This window comes from Thunnus thynnus, chromosome 6 (assembly GCF_963924715.1).
Source record: "Thunnus thynnus chromosome 6, fThuThy2.1, whole genome shotgun sequence".
Classification (NCBI taxonomy): Eukaryota; Metazoa; Chordata; class Actinopteri; order Scombriformes; family Scombridae; genus Thunnus; species Thunnus thynnus.
Window position 1 is genome coordinate 783356 of NC_089522.1, and position 20286 is coordinate 803641.

The 20286-nt window shown below is 41.8% G+C and overlaps 1 protein-coding gene across 2 annotated transcripts; it reads right to left on the reverse strand.

Moving 5' to 3' along the window:
• Window positions 1–545: 545 nt before the first annotated feature.
• Window positions 546–19052, reverse strand: mfn2 (mitofusin 2). 2 transcript variants are annotated; one of them, XM_067591192.1, is made up of 18 exons: window positions 18819–19052; window positions 17180–17361; window positions 16308–16443; window positions 15993–16155; window positions 15727–15851; window positions 15262–15370; window positions 14934–15041; window positions 12288–12441; window positions 11881–11948; window positions 11346–11467; window positions 10227–10353; window positions 9773–9877; window positions 6789–6891; window positions 6284–6504; window positions 3824–3979; window positions 3518–3714; window positions 3282–3416; window positions 546–3095 (listed from the first exon to the last, which is right to left on the reverse strand). In XM_067591192.1, exons 2-18 carry the CDS (start codon window positions 17355–17357, stop codon window positions 3026–3028), a joined length of 2277 nt encoding a protein of 758 aa, XP_067447293.1. In that variant the 5' UTR covers window positions 17358–17361; window positions 18819–19052; the 3' UTR covers window positions 546–3025. The 2 variants fall into 2 exon arrangements, with proteins under 2 accessions (XP_067447293.1, XP_067447292.1); XM_067591191.1 differs by having other exon boundaries at window positions 18688–19052.
• Between the last annotated feature and the right edge of the window lie 1234 nt (window positions 19053–20286).

The window sequence follows — 20286 nt, forward strand, 5'->3', positions numbered from 1 at the left end:
AATGTGGGCACCATTACGCATCACTGACTGTCCATCAGCAGGCTGATAGTGTCTAACACACACAAACACACACACAAACACACACCTCTACACACAACAGACTGGTCAGTTATAACATCGGGTCGCAGCTCATCAGCCTCTTTTTTTTTTTTATTTTATTCTATTATTATTTTATCCAAACTCTGTCGAATAACATTAATTACTAAAATAAGTAAATGTGAAAATTTAGGAGATGAGACACAAATATCATCAGAGTGATGCGGTCGTACAAACAGCTTCACCACATTATTACTAACAGATGATAAATCTGTTAGTCTGCAGGTTTATGGGATGTTTTCATGTCTCTGCAGCTGCATGAAGACATGTGAGATGCAGAACAACAACCACACTGCTGCTTGTTGAAGCTTTTTGTTTTAATATAACTTTGTCTTTATTTTATGGTGAACAAACTATGGGATGAAGTTTCTAAATGACTTCAAACATATATTTGGTATTTCTTCTTATAATATAAGAGGCCATTCCACAAATATACAACACACTGTTAATAAACTTTTTTCAGCATTTTGTCACCTTTATTATTATTATTATTATTATTTGTACATACATACATATGATAGAACATTTAAACAGGACAACAAACTACAACAGTCACTGCATGCAGGTACCTTCACCTTCCTGAAGCCAAATACAACCACTCTCTGCTTTTACATTTGTGGAAAAAAAAAATATAATCGATAAGCAGCGAATGGATAAAGTGCATGTCTTCCCTCTAAAGGAAGTGTTGTAGGGCAGCCTTCTGCTCACTTGGCAACACAGTGTATGGCTTTATGTTACAGCGTGACTTTAACGTACTGGACGAATCCAGACACATCCACTCTGATGTGCTTTCTTCTCCTTCAGCACTTTGTTCCCCTCGTTTCCAATTGAAAGGCAAATTCTTAAATTACACTATGTACACATTTGAGAGGCCAAATATACCATTTTATCTCAGAGAGAGAGAGAGAGAGAGAGAGAGAGAGAGAGAGGGGTCTCATCACATGTAGTTCAGATTCCTGCCACTTCCTTTAGAAGTAAAACTATAATATTAGAATATGAATACTAATATAGACAGAGGCATAGAGAGCAGGCAGACACAGAGCCCGCCCCTCAACGCATTCGGTGCAAAACAAAAGAAAAGAGTAGTGATGACACACAAGACACTGAGACAGGCATCCACGGTGCTTCACATTAAAAACACTGGGCTGCAGGTCTGACACCAGTTAAGATTCCCTCTGAGCTCCACACTCATGTTTTAGAAATCAACATGTTTTACAGTTGAGATCATCAAATGTGATATTTCAGTTCAAAAAGAAATGATAACGATATATCAGCCCAGTCATTCTTTACATTAACACAAACATTTTTTTGATAAGATGCCTTAAATGGTTTTTTTAAGAAGAGTGAGCAGGATATGTGCTGCGATGGACATTTACAGTGTAGAAATAAACACCAGCGCCCTCTGCTGGACAAACTACGGAACAAAAGACTCTGTTACTTAATGATGGATGAATGTGTAGCTGGTTGAGTCTCTAGTGTGAGGAGACTGAGGGATTTAGAGTTATGAGCACTATCAATGAATCCTCTAAATTCTCAGAGGACGTTAAAATTCTGACTTCAATATTTAGGAATAATTTTGACTATTTACAGTCAAATCAAGTCAGAATCTAATGTGTTTATGTCAAATCTTTGTCTTCTATTTAAATGCTCAATGTTGCAACTGAACAAAAGGACCTTTAACAAGCCTGATGTTGCTGAAACCTGACGTCCTCTGTAGAAACACATCAGTGTTGCACTGAAAACACACACTGTAGTTTATATTTCAACTCAATCACACACACACACACACACGCCGCCATGCTGCCAGACACACTCACTAGAGCATTCATCCGCTGCTGAAAATAGTTCCCTACAAATGCATCTTTTCCTCCTGTTTGTGACCAGCTGTTTTGGGAAATCGCTAAAAATCAAACAATATATTTGTGAGTAATATTTTAAGATTTACATCTGCAGGAGGAAACAGGGTTTAGAGCTGAGAGCCACAGAGAGGGTAGCGAAGTCGGAGAGTATTGAGAGACAGACTCACATCGTCGGTTTGGATCTGCACATAGTAAGAAAGATTTAGAGTAACACCAGACGTGTTCTTTAAGTCATAACATACAGGAACCCTAGATTCTCCCCTAGAAATGACAATGTTTACTCTGAGAACTATTCTACATGCGAGCTGAACCAGTGGTTTATGGTTCTGATACCATCATACTGACCCATCAGCAGCGTCGCTCTGAGACTCTGATCAGCTGTAACGTCTACAGTTCAGATCAGAGAACAAAACTGTAAGAGTGACTATTCTCTTTTTCCTTCATGTCACCTAAAACCAAACCATCAACTCAACTAAAATCTCCTCTGATAGCTGCGTAGCATCGTTTCACTCTGAAAAAACATTTTCCTAATAAACTGGAGGAATAAATTATTTTATATGTGTTTAGTTTGTTTCTTCCATTCCCTCATGTGGACTGCCTTTAACTTCAGCACCTGTCCAGTGTTCAAAATATATGTACAAAATCTAATCTACACGCGTTCACTGAGGCAGAATCTGGTGTGAGTCAGTCAGTGGTGCTGATGGGAACGCGGGGAGAGCTCAGACTGAGCTGCTGTTCTGGGGTCAGATCCATCAGGCCTCATTAGCATCAATGAAAAGATAAGAATGAGCATCCAGATGTTTCATTCTGGAGTCTGTGGTTAAACCTCTATTCATGTGGTGACTTATATTTAATAGCTGAAGCTGTTTGAAACTTATTTTAACGTAGCAGCTGACCGCAGGACCGTCCACACATCACAACCACTCAGCTTCCTCTCACGTCACACATCCTCACCGTCCCTTCTCACTGTTGACTGTTTACTCTCATTAACTTGAAAATACCAAAGTGAGTCAACTTGAAAGCAGATGTAACAAGTGTTGTAGAGTCTCTCGGGTGACGCTGTGGCAGGTTTACTTGCTGTGATGAAGGTACTGCTGGGTGAACATGTTGAGCTCGCTGTCCAGCCAGCCCGCCTTGTTCCTAACAACAGAACACACACACACGTTAATAATATTCACATTTATGTATCCGGGTTGTACAGGGACTAGACTAAACCGTCTCCAGATCAGATTAGCAGGTGGAGTTACTACAGGCATGATGAAGCCTCCTGTCTGGCTGTATCACAGTGTTTGTGTGTGTGCACCCTGAGTGTGGCGGGCTTCTTACCGCAGCAGCTTAGCCTTGCTCTGCAGGCCGTCCAGCAGCTCGATCTTGCTGTTCATGTCGGTGATCTCGTCCTCCAGGTTGTGACGGGTGACGTCTACCTGCTGGCAGAGCTGAGCGAACACACCCGCCAACTCCCTGATAACCACAGAGTAACAAAACATTATAACAACAAGACTGACAACAGATCAAATCACTGATGAACTACCTCTGAGGTCTAACTGTGTGTGAGTGCTCACTGCTGGACTTGGTGGCTGCAGTTGGATCCGGTGTAGCTGACGATGAGCTGCAGCTTCTCGCTGGCGTAGTCCACAAACTGTCTCTTGAAGGCTCTCTCCTTCGCCTTGGTGGTCCAGGTGAGGCGCTCGTAGATGTAGAGGAGCCCGTAGAGACCCACTGACAGGGCGATCAGACGCCAGCCCACTGCCTTCCAGATCTGCACACGACAAATCTACAGTCAGGACTCTTGTATTACTGTATATGATATTATGATGCAATCCTCAGCCTTTATCCTATAGTGAGTGTGAGTTTGAGTGTGTCCTCACCACGCCACCAACCACAAGGACACCCATGGATGTCCGGGAGGTGAGGGAGGCGAGTCCAGTCACCATGGACACCATCAGCTCCTCCTGAGTCATGGAGCTTTGTGGGAATGGAGGCATGCTGGTGCTCACTGGAGTCAGGGCCATGGGCCGAGGAACCTGCAGGGAGAACACAGCTGATAACTGCAAACAGCACAGAGACCAGTGACTCCAGATCACACGGCACAAAAACCCACAATGCTTCAAAGACCATGACAAAAAAGATGTGAAGTAAACAAGGGTGGACTGGAACATGACAGTTATTGCCAGTGATGTTCGTGTTGATGTACTTTTAAATTCAGATAATGAAATGAGTCGTCTTGCTGGGATTGTGTGACACATAAAACAATTTATCCACCGCTTTACAGCTGCAGCGGTAGGTTACTGCCGGTATGTACTGGCCATCAGGCATACTGGGAAAAATCCCAGTGAGCTGTCAAAAAATACATTTTTGGGCCAGTGGACCTTCCAAATATATCCGTTTTTACTGGCCCTTGCTGTGTGCCAGTGTCAGGCTGTATTAACATTATCAAACAAAGAGAAATGTCCTCCCCTCGTCCTAGTGACATCGCTGTACTCAGGCAATCACAGCTGAGCGTCGCCCTTTACTCCCATACTGCCAGAGGGGGAAGACAAAAGACCTGCACGCCAGCTTTAACTTATCTAATTACTTATCACTAACGACTGGCATTGTCCCCAGAAGCTTTAAGACGGCTGTGGTTAAACCTCTACTTAAGGAACCTCACCTTGATCCAGGCTCTCTTAATAAGTCTCAACCTGTCTCTAATCCTCCAATCTTTTCTAAAGTACTACAGAGAGTTGTGTCTCAACAGCTTATGACCCAGAAGAAATGTATCTATATGAACCTTTTCAGTCGGCTTTCAGGGCCTGTCACTCCACTGAAACTGCTCTAACCAGAGCGGTAAATGATCTTCTACTTGATTCAGATTCCATCTCTGTGCTTCTATTACTGGATCTCAGTTCAGCCTTTAACACCGCTGAACACTGTACGCCCTTAGACAGACTAGATTGTAATTTTGGTGTCTCTGCCTTCTCTTGGCTTAAGACCTATTAATCTTAAAGAACACAGTGTGTCTGCTATAATAATATTACATCAAAATGTTAAATATGGAGTACCTCAGGGCTCTGTTCTTGGCCCTCTGCGTTTCTCTCTTTATATTTTGCCTCTTGGCCAAATTATGTGTAGTCATGGAATAAATTTCTTGCTATGCAGATGATACTCAGCTTTATGTGCCTGTAAAGGGCTGATGATCATACTGAAATGATTTAATTAGATGATCATTCAAATTTCCTACTTCTAACTGGATAAAACTGAGATGCTGGTCGTTGGCCCTTCTAAACAGACACCAGTTTGATCAAGTAACAGTAACGCTTGACAACTGTGTGATTTCACAAAGTGTGGCAGCCAAGAATCTTGGTGTTACATTTGATCCCAGCCTCTTATTTGATAAGTACATCAAAGAAACCACCAAGACTGCATCTTTTCACTTACACAACAAATTCAGTCTTTCCTGTCCATGGCTGAAGCAGAGACTCTGATACACGCATTTGTTTCATCCAGACTTGATTACTGTAAAGATCTGTTTTCAGGTCTGCAACACGCAAGGGTTGTTATGATCGAAACTCACTAGTGTGCATTCATGAACAAACAGCATTCACCAACTTAAAACAAGCAATGAAAGTCAAGTTTGTGCAGTTAAAAGGGTTTGTTGAATAAGCAAACCTCACAGAAAAGTAAGAGGTTCACGAGAGGAATACGAAAATGTTTGTGTTGTGAGTCCATTATAGATGCCATCTGCCAAATAAGCTCTTGAGGGAAATTGAGAGAATTATTCTTTATCTGGACCCTTTCAATAACACTTTAAATCTGCTCCAGAGAAGCCCACTCAGTCTCAGAAGAAACAGCAAAGTGTGGTGTTGGTGGTGATAATAATCTTAATAGGAATAATCTTTGCTGTCGTTGCCATCGTCATTATGATCGCAGGTACATCAGCTTTATTTATATGTTCTACAACAGTGAATAACCAGATTTGTAACAGAACCAGTATTTTAACTTCAACCATAAATGAAGGAGGCCACTCTTTATTTTGTGTGGATAAGTTATCAATTACATTTCTAGTCTTGTAGTGTAACACAGAGGATATGTTCATGTTTATGAGTTGTCTTTTTTTTTTGCAAAATGACTATTCATTGACCTCACTTACTGATGGGAGTTATGAAATCTGCCCTCAGACCCTAAAACTGTTGTATAAATCCATTTATTCTTGAAAAAATTAATAGACAGAAAGTATTAAAACCATATTCTTTGTTTTTACTGCCCAACATGTCGGCCCCCAATAAGCAGTGCTGAAAAAAACAGGCCCATGGTTGCACCTAGTTGCTGATCCCTGTTCTAGGTGTTACCTGATCGTTGTAGCCCATGAGGGCCCGCCGGGTGTTCTTGGGGCCCAGGAAGCGGTTGACCAGCATGGTCCAGCCGAGAGAGAAGTGAAAGCTGATGTCCTCCTGGAAGTCACTGCAAAGCTTGTCACAAGCCAGGTCATAACTGAGGCTGAAGCACTGACGAGGAACCAGCTTGTCGACCTGCTCTCTGACCGGGGTGGGCAGCAAAGGCTTCAGACCATCTATATGGACACATGGAGAGCAAAGAACTCAGTGTGTGATTATATATTCACTCACAACTGACCTCAGAAGTCACTGACACACAGTCCAACATCCATGTTTCTATATCAGGAAATTAGTTTAGATCAATAGTTGACAGATGTATGAATGCATCTACACATCATCTTCATAGTAAACAGTGATAACATGCATGTAGCCGGTGGCATTCTGCTGGCAGCACATTGACTATGGCAGCGTGTGAAGTGATAACAGCAGCTGTCTCAGGTGTAAAGAGGAGGAGTATTACCGATCATGTCCGTCTGTGTGGTCTGCAGGGCGCTGGTGATGGTGGTGGAGCACCTCTCTGACATATTCTTGCCCAGACCCTCTTCTATGTGCCGGTGTAGCTCCTAGAACAAAACAACAGCCACAACAATGAAACAGTCAAAAGACACAACTGGTGCTGTTTAGTTTCATGTACATCACCTCTACTGCTGACAACAGATGTGACAGGAAACGAAAGAAGACAAAGTAAGAATGACATGCAACAAAGAAGCCCAACCAGGCTCCAACCAGGAACATCTGAGTCCTAGGCTGAGTCCAAAATCACATCCTATTTACTTTATAGTTCTCTACATTCATCCTATGCCTTTTGTACTTCAGTGTCCGAATGCTGAGTGTGTCAATGTATCCACCATATAGCGTCCTCAAAAATTCCACAGTGGAACGAAAAAAGTGGTGTCCATGTGGTGACACATTCTCTCAGTGCAAAGAGCCAAACAAAAATGTGTCAAGTTAAAAGATTACAGAATGACAACAATGATATGAATCCCTTTGATGTAAAAGCTCAAAGTACAGTGGTTCAGGTTGAACATTATTATGTAACAGAGACACAGACTCAGTGTAGGAGGAGGCAAGTTATTGACTAGATTAGTGTGATCTGTCAGCATTCCTACCAACAGCTACCAGGGTGTATAGAAGAACTGAAGGAGAAGAAGTCATAGAATAAATACAGAAATGTTAGTCAATGTAATGTCAGTTACTTTGCAGTCAAAGTGTTTTGTATCTGACGAACTAACAGATAGATTTGGAGCTTCTGTCAGCTTCAGGTTTACAGCTGTTTTGTCCAGTTCAGTCTAACCTAATGTTTTCTGGCCACTGGCTTAGGCAGAACTGGCACTTTTGGCCTCTGTGCAAATGAAATGAGACCATGCCTGAGTTGAATGAGTACATCAGGACTAAGTCTGACTGCTCTTACATAACACAGATTACACAGGCTTTATACTGGTGGAGTGAGCCAGCAGGAGGCCAGGGACCAGCTTTACACTGTGACAGAGATGTTGGAGAGTGATCCTGTTGGAAGCAGGAATATTTCACATTGCACACACAGTACAGTCGACATATTCACATTCAGGATTACAGTTTGATCCCGTTTTATCTCCAACAATCATATTTCACCCCAATATAAATTATTGGACCAGCTCGGGAGGTGGTCAGAGGGACAGTGGGGACTTCAGACTGATGCATCCAAAGAAAGCAGAAATGCACACAGTCCGGACTCCTCTGCTGTGTTAGTAAATGAGCTAGTTTGAGAGCATCTGTGCTGCAGTGTGTGTTCCGGCCCTGAAACCAGAGACAACCTCAAAAACTAGTGCCATCAAAGACCAGCTGATCCCCACAGACATGCACTTCCATCCTGCAGCTGTGTGAGAGGAGAGGTTGAGAACAGTGTCAGGAGGGTGGACACACCAAACTATTGGGAACTATTATATTTTACTGACAGAAGGTTCACAGAGAGCAAAGAACTGACAGGAAATAAATAATGAGTGAATTCAGTATTAGAGTTAAAGAGAGAAGCAGCAGAATGGTGAGAGTGGCACGACTCTGTTGTGGTACTGAATACGGAATATATATATAATTACACTGAATTTATCAAGACAACTGTCAACACGGAGGGATTAACAAAATAAAACCTCAACAGATCAGAAAACAGGTAGGCTTCTTACTAATATATTAAGAAATGTGATTTTTGATGATGACTTACAGAACAGGGGAAATGACTGTAGAAACAAAGGCCTGTCTCTAATATAAGCCTGTTAAATCCATTCAATGCCTTTAAATCAAGACCTGGTCCTCTCTGCTGTCACACACACACACATTCTCTCAGATGTCTGCACAGACGTCCTTATTGACATACAGTAGGAAGATAACAAAATGTACATTACGCAGACTCTATAAATTGGCTGTAGAAATGTTTTAGTTGGCATCTGTCCACAAGTCAACTTGCCAAAAAGTACAGTAAAGCAGAGTTTCTGCAGGTTTCACCAAGTTACATTAAAGGCTTTTTAGGATCTTTTATTAATGAGCACCTACTCTGATTGGCTGGAGGTGTGGCCTGACGTTCACCCCCAGCCAATCAGATTACAAACTAATGAATAATGCAGCATCTTTACGTGGCGTAATGTCTGGAGATGTAAGACAGTATATAGTCTGATCCTGAATGAAGGGAAGAACCTGCTGTTGCACAGGTGAGACTTCAACAGGATGTTTCAGGGCGGTGAGATTGTGTCTAAGTTTCCTCACAAAGTAAAAGTAGTTTTTTCAGATGTAGCAGGAAGTCGCTAGCTTAGCTTTAGCACAGATATATTATATTCCTTTAGCTGAGTAACAGAAAGAAACCATGTTTTAAAACATAATCCCAAGATTGAAGATGAAAAAGTAAAAAATCCTGCTGCTGAGTCTCGTTGAGCAGACAGTCGGCTGTAAAATGTGCCGAACACACACAGCACTACTCGCCAATAATGAAGGGAAGATTGTCTCCAAAAAAGAGTTTCAGCCATTCCTGACATACATTTCCATCTTCTGGAAGGATGTCGAGACTTTTTAGCTGCTGAACAACCAGCAACACTTTGCTCATCATCCCACTGAAGTGCAAACTGTGACCAGAGAAGTTACGGTACTGGTGGGCTCATAATAAAACTTCCTACATATTTGATTTGACTTTCTGGTGTGACGTAGTAACGAGTTCCGCCTCAACACCGCTCGCTCTTCAGCCACGAATTTCAAAATTTCAAATAAGTTAAAAAGGCTGAGGAGATAGAATTGAGTGATTTTACAGCACAGGAGGCTCCAACGTCACCCTAATCCATCCCAAAGCTAATTTTTTCATGTTTTCCACAATATCAGCCCTTTGAAAGCTTTATGGCCTTTTTGAGGAAACTGAATTCAACGCTTCAGAAACTTTTCAAGACCTGCAGATTCACAGAGAGGGACGGCAAACATGATACTCACATTTTTGTAGACCTTAAGCACCACTGGTGATGGATGGAAGTCCATGTGGAAGTCATCCACCAGGACATGCAGCTTCCTGATCTCCTCTGCCATGGCATTAGACACCTAAACATGAGCAGAGAACGGGAGTGAAAACTACTTCCTGTTGGAAGGGTTAACTTCCTCTTACGCTCTGTTAGAACCCAACTGAACCAGGACAGTCTGCATCTCCTAGCACTTACGTTGCAACACACATGTTGAAATTAAAAATAACCTTGAAATGGAGGCGGTTTCTTTGACTGGACTGGTTCTGACTTGTATTTGTTAAGTGGGCCAATAATTAGACCCCAGAGGTCCATCACTTCACAAACCTCCACTGAGACTGAGGAAGGTAATTAAAGCCACACTGTTCCCCTGCAGCTGCTCAGAGGGCAGACGGCAGGTATGTTTAGTAGGTATTTATGTTGGGATTCACCTGTCTCTCCACCTCATCTGTGATCTTCTTGATCTTGGCCTTACAGTCCATGGTCAACAGGTCCAACTGCTTGTCTATGAACTCCAATCGGTCCTGACGGTCCTCCTTGGTGTCGAGGCAGTAGACCCTGCACGCACACACATACACACGTTTATATAGCTATCTTAGCAGGCATTGACATTATGTATTCCCTAGCCCCTAACCATCACAACTAAATACCTGACCCCAAACTGAACCTAAACCCAATTCTAAACCCTCAAACAGCCCTTTGAAGGTGTGTCAGGAAGTGAGGACCGGCCAAAATGGCCTCACTTCCCAGGTCTAAAACTCAAATTGGTTCTCACAATGATAGCCGTACAAGTGCACGCACACACCTAATTTCTATGTGATAACACAATAAAACCGTAGATGGCCTCATAAATGAAAACCATTAACGTAAATTCTTTAAAGAAATTATCAGTGAGGGTTTGAATGAAGTTTTCTCAGTTGGGAGTCGATAGAGTTGATCCAATCAATCATCCCCACCAAGGAAACTGAGCAAACTCTATCTGCTGATGAAGACTGAGATGTGGGTGGAAGCTGCGGAATAAGCCAGTAAATGGACCTTAAAGATCCCCTCCAGACATGTTTGAAGATATAATAAGACATATAAAAATACTTTGCTTTTAAGATACTTAAAATCGTCCTCATGTAAAAATCCAGAATCTATGAATATGTAAATATAAGAGATGTCGATCGTAAGGATCGATAACGGGGCAGAGCTGGGTATATTTTAAAGGATTGTATCGGCTAAAATAAAGATGATCAAATGCTGATACTTTCATTACTGTACTTTACTGTGTTTTGTCCACCTCATGCTGCTTGTGCTGCAGTGCAGCTCTCCATTATTTTGGCACACCAGGAGCGCCCTGGTTAGCAAAATACATGGATTTGCTCAAGTCAAACTCTCTCTTTCTCATTGGTAAGAAGGTATAAAATAATCTCAAGTAACATTGTCTAAAACTACAAATAATTATTAAATATAATTCATTTTTTGGGGAGTTTTATTTCTGATCATGTTTGGTTCAAATGCAGTCTCGGTCCGTACACATGTACAATCTGCTTTGATACCCGACTCACCTCTGCTCTTGTGCAGCAATGTGGACTGAATCCATAATGAGGCGCAGGGCTTCAGAGATCTGCTTGGCCCTCACTGTGTGCTGCTCAAACTTGGTCTTCACCGCTGACTGTGAGATACACTCCTACACACAGCAACCACATCAACAACAACAAACCAGACATCAACACAAAGACAAGGAACGGGCATGGATACTACACTATTCACAGTACAGATGAAATGAACTATATCTGGATTATTTAGTTACTTCACACGAAGAATAATATACAGGAATGACTAAAAGTTAGAACATTCAGGTCAAAGTTTACACTACTTAAAAATTTACTATCCAGTACAGAATGTGTTTAGCCTAGCTTAGCACAAACACTGGAAGCAGGGGGAAACTGCTAGCCTCCTTCCATCAAGTTACATTTTACAGTTAGTTACATATAGACCCAATAAGGATCATTTATAGATGGCCTCATTCATATATTTAAATCTGTAAACACAAACCTATGAAAGACTTCTTCCTGGTCGTCATACGTATGAGATTCTTACCTCGAATCGTCTCTCAAAGTTCTGGAACTCAAACATTCTGGCTTGAAATCCTTCTGCGAGAGCGCCGCCTGAAACAGGACAATAAACGTAACGGAGTACTGTCTCAAACTTTTCAAAAACTATACTTTTTTGATACTTGACTCTGAGAAATAAATAAACTGATTTTTCATTGAAAAGAAAAGTTCAAGTTGTCTAAATGGAAATAAAATCATCTAAAACTGGACGAATTTAGATTTAAACCAGGAACTATCTGATCAAAGAATACGTTTACTGTCAGCTTTCTGTACATTTCCTTTACTACTCAAGTCTTATACAGTCTTTTATTAAATATACTCTGTCAACCAGTAACTGTTGTTCCCATCCAGTAATGATGCCAGTTTGTCCGTGATCACAGTTGGAATATTAACCTGCTTCAGGCATTCCCTGAGCCTTCTGCACACGAGCCTGGAGTACTTCCTTGGCAGAAACGAAGAAGATGCGGTCACTGGCCTGGGCTCGGTCCACCACACCCAGTTCATCCACCAGGAAATTGGTGCAGCGGTCCATGTGCTGTCTGCGGACCTGACACGACAACGACACAGTTTATTGAACAGCCACAGCTAATGAAACTGGAACAAACCCTATAACTTCAGCTGATCACTATCATTTAGCACTGAAACGGAGAACTGCAGAGCTGAAAGGAGGGAGAGGAACCAGAGTGCCGCCTCTCCTTTCTACAGAATTTCATTCTTATTTCTCCCCATTTCTGTCATAATTGACAGGTACTAAGTGACAGGTATGTGCCTCTGAGACAAGACTGGGAACAGTGGTAACCACTGAACCACCAAGCTGCCAGCAAACATTTTGTCTGTGGGAAAAATAAAGAGAAAAAGAGACAGTTGTGGTATAAATTCATGTAGTCTATGTATTGCCCTCAGCCTGTTTACTCAATAACGTGTGAACGGACCACAACAAGCTCAGTTGGACTGGATGTGGCGTCACATTTCTCAGCAGCAGGTATCTCCAAACCTAACTACATTATCAACGTGGCTAGATAACACCGAGGCTAATTGAGAAGTCTTTAAACTTGTATACAGGACATTTGAAGAATTTCTCAGTCAATGCAGAGGCCAGTGAAGCAGGAAGTCCTCCTCACTTCACATACCCTGATTCACCAGCCACAACACTGAAGTCCTTGTAAACCTGCTTCTGTCTTTTTGTCTCCAGTGTGAACAAATCTCTTATGAAGACATCTCTACTCACTCTTCTCTTTATTAACAAAGAGCAATGAAAACATTCTGGTCGTAGCTTTTCATTTTTAGCCAAGCATCAGTGTCTCTGATGAAAACATCAGACATCAGTTGTAGCTCATTCACATGAATTCTCTAACAGCTAAAATAAAACGTTTGTTTTCTGGGTACTGTGCAGCTTTTGTCTGTATTCAGACAAAGATTGTGAGCCATCATGAAAGGCTATCTGCACTTTTTTTTTTTTTTTTACATTTTTAAGACCAACAAAGAAAATGTATAACCTTTTCCACAGCAGAACAAACAAATGTTTGGGCTACATGTTTTAAATCTATCATGATTTATCTCTATACAACAAATATGCAAAATCACACAAAATAATTATCAAAATATTAATAGAACAAACTGGGTTCCTCTGCATTACATGAAACAAACCCCTTCACACAACATACATAACTAACTCTGTTTGTTAGGTCAACGTTGACAGAAATCTGTAAAACAATAAAGCAATAAACAAAACAATATTACTGGCCGGCCCTGGTGCACATTAAAACTGAGTCCAAGTCAAGAGTCCAAATAAGAATGAGACTGAGTGTCCACAGTCAGACAACAGTCCTGTTCCTGAGGTAAATATGATTGATGACTTTAGACACTTTCATTGAAACATCCAGGATTAGGAAGTCATGGTGGAGTCTTTTCTCTGATGTTGCTCTTTTTGTAATCAAAATCTTGCTCCAAAACCAGGTGACTTTCACAGACGAGCTGCTCTTCAGCTGCCAACACAAGGTTGCATCATGACTAAATATTTAGTGTCAAAAGCTTCTGGTGAATTAACGTGCACACGACTTTATGAACATAAATAAACTTGACTGGAACAATTCAAAGATACTTTTGAGTTATTTCTACTGCTGGTGGCACAAATATGGGTCCTGGTGTTGTTGTTGTGTTGTTCACCGCTGCTGAAAAACTCCTAGAGGAAACACTGGAGTAGACTCCATATTGGATTTGAATTCAATAAAACGTTATCGCACCAATATTCCAGCAGAACACATGAAGAAAGGAGAACGACGGTGATAGAAGCTAAACTCTTCACCTGTCTAATCTACTGCTGAGTCAGCTGCAGGTCAATAGTATACCACACCTCCGTTTACACACACACGTTGATATTGAACCAATACTTTTATCAAGAAGTTGGACTGTATAGTCAGAGTACTCTGAACGACCCCACACTGAGTCAGTTTCACAGGCTTCACTCTCTCTGGGTACTGGGTTTGGCCAGTATCTCTTTTTTCATACCATCACACCTTCCTACCGTGGTTTACGGAATATGACGGTAATTGTATTAAAAAAAAAATTAGAAAAACAAAACAAAACAAAAAACCCATAAGAGCTGAGCTCCTGCTGACAGAAGTCAGTGTAGCATGTATGACATTGTCTCTCCTACGATGCTGTGTGTCTAATATGTCATTAGCCTACTTAGACTGGCTGGGATCAAATACTTATAGCTCACAGAATAATGAACAGATAGCAGTTGAACACAATCAAAACGCTAATAATCGGCTTTTGTGGTTAGAAGAAGTCATCTCAAGATAAAGTTATGTACTAAAGTCACTAACGACTATTTTGGCTGAACAAAAAACAAAATAAAATAGATACACAAATAAAAATGCTGAATAAAACAACACAGAGACTTTACTCCATACATGTGAAATTAAAAACTTAACACCATGTTTTCTATTTTCAGTTCTATCCAAGCCTACTTGTCAGTCATGTCATGTGTTTCCAGGTGATGATGGAGGATGTTTTGCTTGAGTGAACTTGACTGACCTCCTCCATGTATTCAGGTTCGGAGGCGGAGGCATCCCAGCGGTTGTTGAGGATGAAAATGTTGGGACTGGAGAGGCGTTCATTGACCTTGTGAAAGAACGACTTCTCCTGCAGACACACATCATTTACAGTTGTTTTAAAAAAAAAAGGCAACAGTGCAACAACATCATGATATTTATGACAGTTTTACATCCTGAAGATCACTCCAGTTACTTCTCTTCATGCACCAGTTCACCCAGTTCTAAAGCTTCTGTCTCAAACTACAAATTCTCAACAGACCATTTGCTCTTTTTAATCACACTAGCTCCGTTAAGCTGTCGTGTCTCACCGTCTGCATCAGCGTGGACTCAGAGTTTGCCACCAGAACAAACACGTCAGCATCAAGGCAGAACTTGTCGATCCAGCTGTCCAGTTCTGTGGTCACATCGATACCCGGGCTGGAGATGAAAACACCAAGCAGAATAAGCAAACTGCAGTCCTAAACAAGGGAGCATGGTCACTTTTAGGCGAGAGAAAACTGGAATTAAATATTTGCCTTTGATAAATAAACAGGTATCTGTATTTCTATATTCACTCTTACCACTGTGATAGCAGCTACCACCACAAGCAGCAGTGTCCCCTCCTTAGCCCCGGTATGAAATGCCATAACTGAACGTATAGAGAGTCCTGCTCCTCTCTGTACGTCACTGAAGCCTAGAAACCTGCCCATCCTCTTTCTCACTGTATTACTTACACTAAAAAGCATATACAACACATCCATGTGTTGATAAAAGAGTGTTAACTCGTGTCTAACCTGTCCACCAGGACCAGATCATCCCTGAGCAGAGCACACTTGGCTTTAGGCCACATGACACAGACCAGGCTGCCGGCGTCCAGGTCCTCATCCTGGTGGAGAGCATGAGCCAGCTGGTTCACCGTCTGTAAACACACATCATCATCATCATCATCATCATCATCATCATCATCATCATCAGCCGGCTTTACACACACAGCAAACACACTGGAGTTGTAGAGGTTGGAGACATGAAGTGTTTCAGATCAGGTTACACTCATGCTGACCTTTATGCTCTTCCTCTCCTCAGAGCCTTCAGTGAGGAGGAAGGCCTCGTTGCCATCTGTGCCCTCCACCCTCAGGAAGCAGTTGGTGGTGTGTCCGATTCCTGACGGCAGCACCTTGTCACACAGCATGGCGTTGATCACTGAGCTCTTCCCGTTACTGGTCCTACAGAACAAGCAGAGAGCCAAACTTGAAGTTGATATGAAATCCTCTAGACAGCTAGACAGAACTGGATCTAAAACTAGTTTATAAAAATAGAAAACAAAGAAACAAAAAGTTGTTTTGATTCAATATAGATAGAAGAAAGATATATTTACCTCCCAAAGAAGACCACCTTCATATGTCTGCGTGCCAGCACTTCTCCGATCCCTGCCACCTTGGCGAGGTAACCCCGAACCTCCTGGACTTGCTCCTCTGTGGTGACTGGGTCCAGCTCTTCATTTTTATGAGTATCTAACATATGAAGGTCATCAGACAGAGGTCAGTCAATCCTTTCATACCTGCACTTTCCATAGACAGCCTCAGAAAACATCTGCAGAGCCTATTTTTACACTGATTTGAGAGCTACATTCAGCAGCAGCTGCATAAGTTAAAGCATCAGTTAGCTGCTGACTGTTACACAGTCTGTGGTTGAAAGCCGAAGAGTAGTGACAGTTTTGATGCCATGGTAACAGCATCGACGGCTGATGGGTGTAATAAAGTAAAACCACCAGAGAGAAAGTGGCGTCAGTAAGCTGGCATCAAGTGTCAAATTAAATATCCTGTAATTTGATTGGTTTCCAACATTTCACTCAAAATAATTTAATGTATCACATTTATATTCCTATAATTATCATGTAAACTGTCTGCTCTGCAATGATGCAACACATTATTTTCCATCTATTTTTGAGTTGAGATTTACGTCATTATCTGCTAAGAATAAAGAAATGATCTCAGAGGTTACATGTGTATGGACAAAGAGAGCATGAGCCCACATCCACACTAACCAAGCTTTATCTAAAAACTCATCTTTTTCTCTCAGTCATCCACCTACACTAAACCAACATTTGTCACTGCCAAAAGCTCAGTTTTTCTGTATATTCATCTCTATGAAAACACTTTCCAAGTGATGCTGGAGAGCAGTTGACATAATGGAAGTTTAATGAGGATGTAGTGTGAAAGAGAGAGCGACTGGCAGGCGAGAGGTTACCTTCCAGGAAGGAAGCGCTCTCCTTGATGTAGGCCCCCAGCTGTTCAAAGATCCCATTGATCTTCTTCTTTGCCGTAACAAAATGCTTGAGTGGCGACGCGTTCACCTCAGCCATCAGTCTCTTATCCTTCTTGCTGTGGACTGCGTTGGTGTTGGGTCGTGGGAAAACCAGAGACATGGCACTAGACAGAAGAGAAACATCGAAAACACCCTTAAAAACATGTCTGGAAAAGGTGTCACTGAAATTCACTAGTAGTGAAAGAAAATAGGAGGTTCCTAAGCGCTGAGCAGCAGACCGCTGCTGAGCCACAGTGCTGCTCCTGTAGGTAAACATTGGGTAATTAATTAATAAATAAATGCTGAACTATAATTATATAACTTGATAAGCTATATGGGGGGATATTACCTTGAACCTGGCACAGTCTGAGCTACATCAGTTTACAGTAATCAGGTCAGTTTTGGTTTCAGTTTAGAGCTGCAACCATTAGTTAATGTATTGAATATGGGTCAACAGAAAATTAATATGCAACTTTATTCATATTCAAATTATCGTTTTTGAGTCATTTTTTTAAGAAAAAATATTCAAACGATCTGATTACAACTTCTCAAATGTGAAGCAGCCCTATTTCACTTTACTTTCTTATAATGCTCGTCCACTCTCACTCTCTCTCTCTCGTGTGTATACCAAGGACAAATTCACTGTTGGTTTCTGCCTCTTCAGGGAAATTACTGATCGTTTAAAAGACATAAAATACTGCCAGCCTTCCTCATGTATAATTAGACAGCTCGGTCTTATATAGTGTTTTGGAAAGTTTTCATGTTCGCTTGCTCCTCGGGAATCAGCATGATCTGATTCATGTACACCCTCCAGTAATCAATGTATTCATGCACATCCTTTAGTAATCAATGTACTAGTGCACACTCTGGTCAGACAGTATAACACCAGTGCAACGCAGCCACTGGCCTCAATACTGGACCTGCAGCTCCTTGTCTGCGGTGGGAGCTGCAGGTTTGAACGTTACCGGAGGCCTCGCTGACTCAGCCGCGACCTTTCACACAGTTTGAAGGGTAACAATGTACGCATGAGCAATATGTCCTACTTTACATACACTGGCTTATTTACTAAATGTGACACTGACACAAATCTAAGCTGAAAAGTGACACAGATACATCTATCTGAAATTTCTTAATGTTAGCTATAACATTGCGGTTAGCTAGCCTTCGTTAAGTTAAATGTCATCAAACTGTAGACCGTTGAGCCCCAACATATCTACCTTAACTACAGCCCCTCCTATCAGCCAAATGTCCACCGGTCAAAACGACTGTCCTTGTGTAGTTTGCTGTTACTTTACCAGCCATGTCTGGCATGATAATGTGTTGAGTAACTCAGGATATAAAACCCATGCTAAGTTACATGCTAACTGTCATTCCTGTCAAGTTTACTGAGATTAACGTTAGCAGCTACGTTAGCGTCCCGGCTGGCAAACCGTCTCAGTTTCGTGACTCACCGTGAATGGGGGTCGCTCTTCACAAATAACCCTCTGTCATCCTGGCCCCTCGGCTTTTGAAATCTCTTTTTAAGCTAACTAGCTACTACTACGCGACTGGACGTTAGCTTAGTAATTAGCGTCAATGCTACCTGCGCTCAGTGAAGGGGGGGGGTCACTGGACGGCTCAGACGGGCTCAGAAGCTGTTATTTTCCGTTTCATTTGCTGCACTGACAGTCATTCAGACGGTGTGGGTGTGATGGAAATCCCGGTAGACGTTAATAAATGCATCCCAAGTCAGTTGTTTTCGCTGTTTGCTAGTAGGTGTGTAGTTTCAGCACGTTACCGCCCCGTCTTCTCCGTCTTCTTCTTTGAGGTTTAACTGCAGCTGGCAGCCGCAGCGCTGCATTACTGCCATCTCCTGGACTTACTGAAATCCTACAGATGCCGGATTGTCACGTTTTCCACGTTGTCCTCATTTAGCAGCTGATCAAGCATCTTCTGCCCTGTCCACTATCACCACACTCCAGTACGCTCTTAAATCCTGTTGGCTTGAATCGTTTCGTTTCCTCCATCATGTCCTTTCTCTCTGATTTATACTTCCTGCACACGTTGCACAGTTTATACTTGACAATGTGCACAGAGACCAGTTGCTTCCCTTTAATATTAAGTGTGCTTGTTCCCTATTCTTAATCTAGTCATTACTTACCTCCTCTTTTCTGTCTCACACTACTCACCCTATTTTGACTTGAATGTAAATGTCTTCACTCTTCTCTACTGATCCCAGTGCTGTTGCCACACTACGCCCTTTCCCTCTGATTTCAAAGGTTTCATATGGACGTCTGTTTCCTTTTCTAACTGCTTGTTTGGTTAGTTTGTTCGCTCTTTTGTCACCCAGAATGCCTCTGTGAGCAGGAACCTGAATGAATGTGACCTCGGTGCCTTGTTTTATTACTCTTGAATGTACTGCAATTATTTTGAATAGTCCTGACGATTACTAGACACACCTGACATAAGACTGGACAGTGCAGAGACTGAATCACTACAGACTAGTATTTTGTTTCATGTGTTTTGTTCGATCCATCCTAAAGCCATAAGAATGGGGAACAAGTCAACTCTATACACAGTTAAGAAATCAGATGTGTGTTTGCATATTTCAGCCTTGTGACTTGGAACTGCACCTGCAGAACCGGTAATATCTGTTGTTGGAAAAACGTGCACATAGTCTGTATATTTGCAATCTGTATAACAATAAAACACACTCATTAAATCTGTACTTCTATTTCTTACCCAATCTGAAGCATTTCGACATCCACCACAAGAGCTTCTAGTATCCACACAGGGGTTATTGGCAATGTTACAGTTGGACAAAACTCTTTCTCAAATACTCCACAGTCCCTCACTGCTGCATCTTCTGTTCAGCCAAAACTTGACCTTGGTGTTCTCTCCCTTTCTCAGCAGCTCTGAAGCACATTTTTGTTGGGTGACTACTTCCCTTACCTGTCAGATGTATCCAGTGGTTGACTAGAAGTTGTTATCTGTGTAAGCACATTGGCATTTCTCTGTCTCCACTTGAAGGGCACACACAGGGGAGGTTCAAACTGCTCTATACATACTCT